General features: G+C 42.1%; 1 protein-coding gene across 1 annotated transcript; it reads right to left on the minus strand.

Moving 5' to 3' along the window:
* Nucleotides 1–64: 64 nt before the first annotated feature.
* On the minus strand, nucleotides 65–8,237 carry LOC130212631 (uncharacterized). The gene is made up of 7 exons (XM_056443725.1): nucleotides 8,010–8,237; nucleotides 2,530–2,724; nucleotides 2,232–2,351; nucleotides 1,874–1,930; nucleotides 1,098–1,319; nucleotides 699–821; nucleotides 65–612 (listed from the first exon to the last, which is right to left on the minus strand). Exons 1-7 carry the CDS (start codon nucleotides 8,220–8,222, stop codon nucleotides 547–549), a joined length of 996 nt encoding a protein of 331 aa, XP_056299700.1. The 5' UTR covers nucleotides 8,223–8,237; the 3' UTR covers nucleotides 65–546.
* Nucleotides 8,238–8,445: the final 208 nt, after the last annotated feature.

Below are 8,445 nucleotides of genomic sequence, written 5' to 3' on the forward strand. Positions count from 1 at the left end.
TGAGACTGCAGAGTAGGTTCCTTCACAATAAAAGCTCTGAACACAACCAATAAAACGAGGTTCCTTCACAGTAAAAGCTCTGAACACATTTATTATTTTTTTTAACATAAACATAATTTCTTAAGCTGATACAATTCTTCGGCCACGCTTTGCAGACTGAATGTAAAGTACGGAGCAGAAATACACCAAAATATATGAAACACTTAAATCACTTGTGAAGAAATATTTTTTTATTTTAAAATAGCTAACAAGACCACCAGTCCATGAATGTACGTGTCCGTTACACAGACACACACACGCAAGCTGAACATAAGGCACATTACCCGGTAGAAAATGATAATCAGCAGAAACAGATTTTTACAAAATATATATATAGATATACGGTCTAGTGCAAGGTTTTCTAAAAAGAAAAACTACTCCCAGAAGTTCGCCAGAGACAGTAAAGGCTGAATTTGTGTAAATCATTCAAACTCTGGCACATAGAATCTACGGTATAAATGCACATGGTTATAGTTCCTGGTGACTGACGGCACAAAGCAGAGCTCTCTAGGCTGTGGGTTGACTGGTGACTTCCTCCAGCAGTGGTTTGTAGTGTTCTGGGTCTCCCGTCTTCTATTGGGAGAACATTATATCAGGTAAACTGATGGGTTTTTATTTATTTCAAAAGGTGCAGAAATAGTGATTTTCAAAGCGCTCACCTCCTTTTCTCCCTTCACGCCTCCCTTCAGAGCCTTTATCCCCAAAACGGCCGAGCTGATGACGAGGCAGAGCTCCAGGGCCGACAGCACGATCAGCAGAGCGGTCATGCTTCTTAAAAGCATCTGGTGGGACACACACACACAGGAAAACTCAATCGTTCCAATTTTCTTATGTGCATGTTATAATGTGGCTTCATTTCGCTCCGCATCGTGTGCATAACTATGACTTAGTATCTGGAGATTACAGGACGACCCCGCTCTGATCTCACACGGTGCTGCGGGCAGTAATCTGTTGACCAACCAGGCTCTGTGATCCGATGAGGAAGTTCATCTAGATTTCGGGTACCAGTGTTTAAAAAAAATATATTTCTAGTATTTAAAGACTTTTTCCACACTTACCAGAGCCAGTGCTTTGCCCTCCAAGCATTTCTCCCTCATGTGCTCCTCCCCGGGAGATGGCATCTTGGTTGTCTGTCCGTAGCTTGACCTGAAGTCGTCGTCATAATAATCGTTCCTGCACATCCACCACAGCCCGATGGACGCGATGTTGATGCTGTAGAGTACGATGGAGGCAATGGAGAAGGCCACGCCCCCTAGGTTCAGGATCACATTGACAATGACCTACGAGGAAACAACACAAAACACATGACAGGGTTCATCCACATGACCAATGAACAGGTTCATCCACATGACCAATGAACAGGTTCATCCTCATGACCAATGAACAGGTTCATCCACATGACCAATGAACAGGTTCATCCTCATGACCAATGAACAGGTTCATCCACATGACCAATGAACAGGTTCATCCACATGACCAATGAACAGGTTCATCCTCATGACCAATGAACAGGTTCATCCTCATGACCAATGAACAGGTTCATCCTCATGACCTATGAACAGGTTCATCCTCATGACCAATGAACAGGTTCATCCACATGACCAATGAACAGGTTCATCCTCATGACCAATGAACAGGTTCATCCACATGGTGTGTATGCATACAGACTATTCTAGATCAGAGTCCTCCTTTTAGGCAGGGACTCGATCCCAAATTCCACTTCTGGCAAAATTCTCCTCCGTTGTATTAGTCTTATTAAAATAAGAATACTACTTGATGACAATCAAATAAAAACAGTACTTTTTAAAAGACAGCATGAGGAGCAACGACTCACCAGACATGGACTCGGCCACTTCTCGGACAAAATGCCAACGATGCCAAACAAAATATTCTAGAGAGAGAAAAGACAAAGAGAAACGTAAAGATCAGTCCTCCAGAACACAAACGGGTCATACGTGTCGCTTCCAGTATGTTTTCACTAATATCTTGTATTTGACCAAATACCTCAATATCACTTCTATGACAATATTTCAGGGTTTGACAAATTATTCACCGGTAATGTGGATAAAATAACGAATTTAGAGCTTATAAAGGAACAGCAAGATCCCTTTTGTTGGGGTGGGTTTCTTTACACTTCGCAAGTGAGTTTGGGGTAAGTATAAAAGAACAAGTGCAAATATTCTCTCGCTTACCAATGCTCCGATCCACACGGGAAACATGGTTTCACCCATCATCCACGAAGACCCCCCGTGGCTACAGAGAAGGATCACTCCAAGGCCGATGTTGAGCAACCCGACCATAATGTGCATCGCCTGCAGAGGAGGAAACACGGCGTGAACCACGACAAACACCTGCACGCTAGGACTGCAGTAAGGATGATTGAGTGGCGAAACAAGACTAAATATGTGTTGTTTTAATGCAATGTAGCATACAAGCTTTTAAGCAGAAGTCAACAGAGCAACTTAAGACATCATTAAGCTTGCAACTCACCCCCAGTGCTGACTGGGCCTTTCTCTGGACCGTCTTCAGGTGCTGAGACACAGAGCAGCACACCGGGCTGTAGCAAAGGCCTTTGAGGATTTGGCACAGTGGAGGGAGAACACTTTGGGGGTCAGAGATCATGGTGAACACGGTCACCCCATCGGCCTTGGTCATGGTCACAGACATCCTGCTGGCTGCTGCGGGCTGAAAGAGACAAGACAGTATCGAAATTACAAATATATAATATATATATCATTAAGTTGACTTCAACGCCTCTTTAAAAATAGTTTAAATAGCATGGCTGTTGTATTCATACTGTATTAGTTTGAGCTATAAAAATGGCTTAAAGGTGTAACTGGTTTGCTTTATGTAGGTCAATTGTGTTTATTGACAACTTCAATATGGAATCATATATATAGTGATTATATATATATATATATATATATACTTCAGGTTCAGCCAAAAATGAGAGACGTTTCTCACGGAGTAAAGTGACATTGCGCTCAGTGCTGCCACCGGTGGCCGAAAGCGGTATAGCATTATAACAATTAATTCACTTTTTAAACAGATTGACGGTAACTATAATTCACTAAAAATAATAACACACACTATGATAATAGGTTTAGTTCACTATGATCCCCAACATGTACTGCAGTAATGTTGCTTCCAGCTTCCATAAGCGGCACTGAGCCCTGAAGTCCGTGGGCGAAGAAGCTATATGCGCCATCTTGGATTGATTAACACAAATCTGACGCACCTATTAAGTCGTATATTTGTATTCATTAACACCCGCCTGAAATACGTTTTCTCCCCAGATAAGTTACCAATAACTTTCACTTTCCTTTCCTCAATCAACACGTTTGAGGAATCCTGGGTGTCTTACGTGTCTGGATTCACTTCGCACGGCAGCGCAGGTGTTACGGTTCAACAGGCGACCCTGTTAACTGGCGACTTTTCAGCTCGATGGTGTTTTGAGCCCTCACCGGCACCTTCCAGGCAGCCGCTGCCTGGAAGGTGCCGGAAGGTGGTCCCGCCCCCCAAAACTCTGATCCAATCAATGCGCTACCCCCCACTTGGATCGGAGCGCATATTCAAACCCACTTGGAGCGCATTTGGGCGCATTGCATATTCAAACCCACTTGGAGCGCATTTGGGCGCATTAACCCACTTGGTTCAACAATTTCAAAGGCGTAGCTAATATATTTATATTTTTGGGCGGCTAATGTTGTGGTAATGTTATTTCAACCTGCTAGCTAGCAGATAGATTATGCTAATCTTAGCTGTGGTAATGTCATTTCTACCTGCTAGCGAGCTAAATCTGGTTAAAACATTAGGTAACAAAGTAAGATTAATTACTGTAGATTAATCACTGTATTTTAGTGATTGTTAATGGTTAGTGGTAATCTTTCAAATGATGCCTGTGAGGCACTTGACGTTGAGACTGGTTGACTTCCAGGCTGCTTTGGAATAAGGATACCTCTGAGGCAGCCACCAGTTTTTGGATAACTCTGAGGCATCATAGGTAGTGTTGACTGCCAGGCTGCCTAGTCGTTGGTATACAGGTTAACTCACAGGCATCCAGTTGGTTTTAGATACCTGTAAGGCATCTAGATGGACATTAAGAGGGGCTGACTCCCAGGCTGCTTACTAACACTGGTTAGCTCTCAGGCAGCCAATTAGCTTTGGATGCCTTTGAGGCACCTGATGTTGAGACTGGTTGACTGTAGACTGATATCCCTTAGTTAAATTGTCCTCATGCCTCCTCATACAGATAGGCCTATTGAATAAATCTGCCAGATTATTTTTAACATTGCATATGCCTAACATTATGTGATAATACTAATCACACTCATATTGCCTTTCTCTTTCAGTTTATGAAGAAATGGCACCCAGGAAGGGTAAGGTTCAACCTAGACCTACTTTAATGACTAAAAAAAGTCTCTTTCACACACTGACATTTAACAATGACTTCAATAATTCCCCCAAAAATACTTATTATTTCCTTGCAATGTCTTTATACAGTAGGACGGAAGCGGAAGGCCCTGCAGGTGTCAAAAGGTGGTAAGTTATTCTTTATCTTGCCATCTGGACTCGAGTACTACAACACTAGTTCATCTCCTCATAAAGCAAATTTGGTTACTTCTTGTGACTTTATAGGACCATCTGCAAAGATCGCAATTTTCCACCAGTCACCACTGGTTGGTGGAGCCTCCGCCCCAGCCCCAACCCCATCTAGCCCTGCTGCTCCATCCACCCTTCCTGCCCCATCCGGCCCTGCTGCTCCACCATCCCCTACTGCCCCATCCCAGCCGGCATTTCAGAATGTCCACAGCCTTTTGAGGACATGCTCGGGGCATCGGAGCAAAAGGTGAAGTGCACAGCTAGGCATAGGTTTCTTCAAGACAGGTTTATATTTTTAGTGGTAGTGTGGTAGTAACAGTGCTGAGACCATCTGTGATGGGATCTGGGAAAACCAGTCACATGGTGAAATTTGACCTTTTGGAAGCTGACTTCAAGCTTGTTTCAAATATTTTTTCATTATTTGTCTGTTTCAAATGTTATGATTGCCCAAAGTCAGCTGATCAGTTAGATTTCATGGAATAGAATTTTGACAAAAACAACTTTAAAGAGAGGGGTTCTAAATAGACTGGCTGGTTGAATAAAGCACATTTTAACACATTCAATTAATGAAAAACAAGTAGATATGTTTAGGGATGATAGACAACATGTTATAGAATAATAATTGAATCAAAACCCAATTTCACCAAAATACTGAGTTTCGACCTACTAGTATTTTCACTCTAATCTCAAAAATGTCCCTTTTCACCATGTGACTGGTTTGCCCAGAGCCCATCACAGTTTTGGGTTATAGGAACATCTGTTGGGATGGCAGTCAAGACAGAAGGGCTATGTACAGACATTACATGTGTACAATACTGTACTGTATGTAAAGAAGATGAAATCATAATATTGTTACGAATAATATTGTTGAAACATTGAAACCTTCTTTGAGTGTGACTCAGAAATTATTTTTACAAAGATACCAGATAACGGTGGAGGAGATCAGGAGGAGGACTGCTCCACCTGATTGCAAACTATTCAAAGACAGACCACAACAAGCGGCAGATACAAACTGTCCATCACGACGGGGCATTTAAGCGCAGGCGAAGACAGCGAACCCGTAACTAGTCTTTCCCCAGTTTTCCGACCTGTCCCACACTGCCCCAATAAAATATTTAGATAATATTTATAGTGTATTAAATTCTGCCATCCTTAGTGCTTAGTAAACTAAGCTGTTTGCGTGTGAAATTTTGTTTTACCATTTTACTGTGTGTATGAGGGTTGTACTTGGCCTTTATTTTCAATAAAGAATATGTCACACCCATCAGTCATGTCTCTCCTCCATCATGTGTGTGTCCTCTGACGATACATTTTTTTAAAATAATTAATGTAAGTTGGGGTTTCATTAACTTGTAACACTCTACTGGAATAAACCCTTATGTGAAGCTGTAGAAATTAGTGTTGACATATTGTGTCACCATGACTATTTGCCTTAATCCACATGCCTAACATGTCGGATCTGTAATTTACACCATGCGATTTCAGGCCCAGCTAGCTAAATTATCAGACTAGTTAAATCAAGATGCCAAGTTCAATACACTTCCAATTCACAACACATACACAGTGATGTAGAACATGAAGATATTTAATTAATGAACACAACAAACAACAAATTGCTAATTGTTAATATTTTCAATGTGTGTCAACACACTTTTAAAATATCCACCACCACCTCTACCATTCCTGGCCCCAAGGTGTGCGTGAGGAGGTCAAATTGATCATTTGACCTCACCTGGTTGGCGAGTGCTGGAGCTGTTGTCTGGAGGAAAAGATAAAAACATAAATTCAGGATAAATAATGTCTATTAAACCTGTCAGAGCCCATATATAGGATGTGGAATATTGCAAATTACTTGAACTCCGTGGCTCTCTCTGTGGCCACAGTGGGGTCTGATGCCGGCAGCATGGCCACTTCTTTAAATTCGATGCTCCTGGCAGCCAGAGCACCGACGGAGGAGCACAGGTCCTTGGCTTCGCCTTAACAAAAATGGGAAAGACATATCATGACACGAACACAGTATTAAATTCAGATTTGATGCACATACCAATGTGACAATGAAACACTTATTGACACTGGGGTGTAATAGTTTGGAGCTGGCTTTCTGAAGTTCTTTATTGATATAAAGTAGTCTTTAAAGTCTTTAAAGTAGTTCTTTATTGATATAAAGTAGTCAACACTACCTATGATGCCTCAGAGTTATCCAAAAACTGGTGGCTGCCTCAGAGGTATCCTTATTCCAAAGCAGCCTGGAAGTCAACCAGTCTCAACGTCAGGTGCCTCAAAGGCATCCAAAGCTAATTGGCTGCCTGAGAGCTAAGTGTTAGGAAGCAGCCTGGGAGTCAGCCCCTCTTAATGTCCGTCTAGATGCCTTACAGGTATCTAAAACCAACTGGATGCCTGTGAGTTAACCTGTATACCAACGACTAGGCAGCCTGGCAGTCAACACTACCTATGATGCCTCAGAGTTATCCAAAAACTGGTGGCTGCCTCAGAGGTATCCTTATTCCAAAGCAGCCTGGAAGTCAACCAGTCTCAACGTCAAGTGCCTCACAGGCATCATTTGAAAGATTACCACTAACCATTAACAATCACTAAAATACAGTGATTAATCTACAGTAATTAATCTTACTTTGTTACCTAATGTTTTAACCAGATTTAGCTCGCTAGCAGGTAGAAATGACATTACCACAGCTAAGATTAGCATAATCTATCTGCTAGCTAGCAGGTTGAAATAACATTACCACAACATTAGCCGGCCCAAAAAATATAAATATATTAGCTACGTACCTTTGAAATTGTTGAACCAAGTGGGTTAATGCGCTCCAAATGCGCTCCAAGTGGGTTTGAATATGCAATGCGCTCCAAATGCGCTCCAAGTGGGTTTGAATATGCGCTCCGCTCCAAGTGGGGGGTAGCGCATTGATTGGATCAGAGTTTTGGGGGGCGGGACCACCTTCCGGCACCTTCCAGGCAGCGGCTGCCTGGAAGGTGCCGGTGAGGGCTCAAAACACCATCGAGCGACTTTTCAGCCGGACGACTTCGCTGTTGTAGTTAAAGACGGCCGTTGGACAAATAGGATAGAGAACGCGTCCTCGTGAATGCCTGCTTGGTTTATTTGTGTAATACAGTGTGATATACATACTAGTATATACTATTAAATTAAACAATGCGGTATTCACGAGGGCAGCTACGTGTTCACTTCCTATTGTCAACAGCTGTCTGTGATTACGACAACAATGGACGCGTTCGTTTCAAAGTCCCGTCAACAAGGTCGCTTCATAAACCGTAACACAGGGCCATATATATACCTAATAAAGTTTCATTCGTCTCCTTTTACAAACCGAATCAAACATTAGAAAAATACGTACCTGTTTGCGTGTGTCACAATGGAAAAGAAAGCTAAAACTATTGCACTCTTCCGGGAAAAAGGTTGTTGCGCAGTTATTGTTTGGAAGAGGGAAGGAGGGACGAGCCAGGAGGCGAGCCAGCGTGTTTCCAGAAGCACCTCCCCGAGAACTGCAAGCACACTTAACCCGTTGCTGCACAGCAGGATAGAAACGTACTGTGTTTGTGTTGATCATATCTTTATTCTTTGTTTATTTAGCTGTTCGACTGTATATGTTTTATGAAACCAGATTAAAGCTTAATTGTCGTGGCGATGACTGTCTATGAAAAGTGGTGAGAAATACACAAATAAGTGTAATAGAAATAAATGATGAACGGTTCAAGAAAGATTATCTTTGACATAACAAACTAATTCAATTCATTACATTTTTATTTTATTTTGTAAGGATAACAGCGATA

This window comes from Pseudoliparis swirei, chromosome 22 (assembly GCF_029220125.1).
Source record: "Pseudoliparis swirei isolate HS2019 ecotype Mariana Trench chromosome 22, NWPU_hadal_v1, whole genome shotgun sequence".
In the NCBI taxonomy this organism is placed as follows: domain Eukaryota; kingdom Metazoa; phylum Chordata; class Actinopteri; order Perciformes; family Liparidae; genus Pseudoliparis; species Pseudoliparis swirei.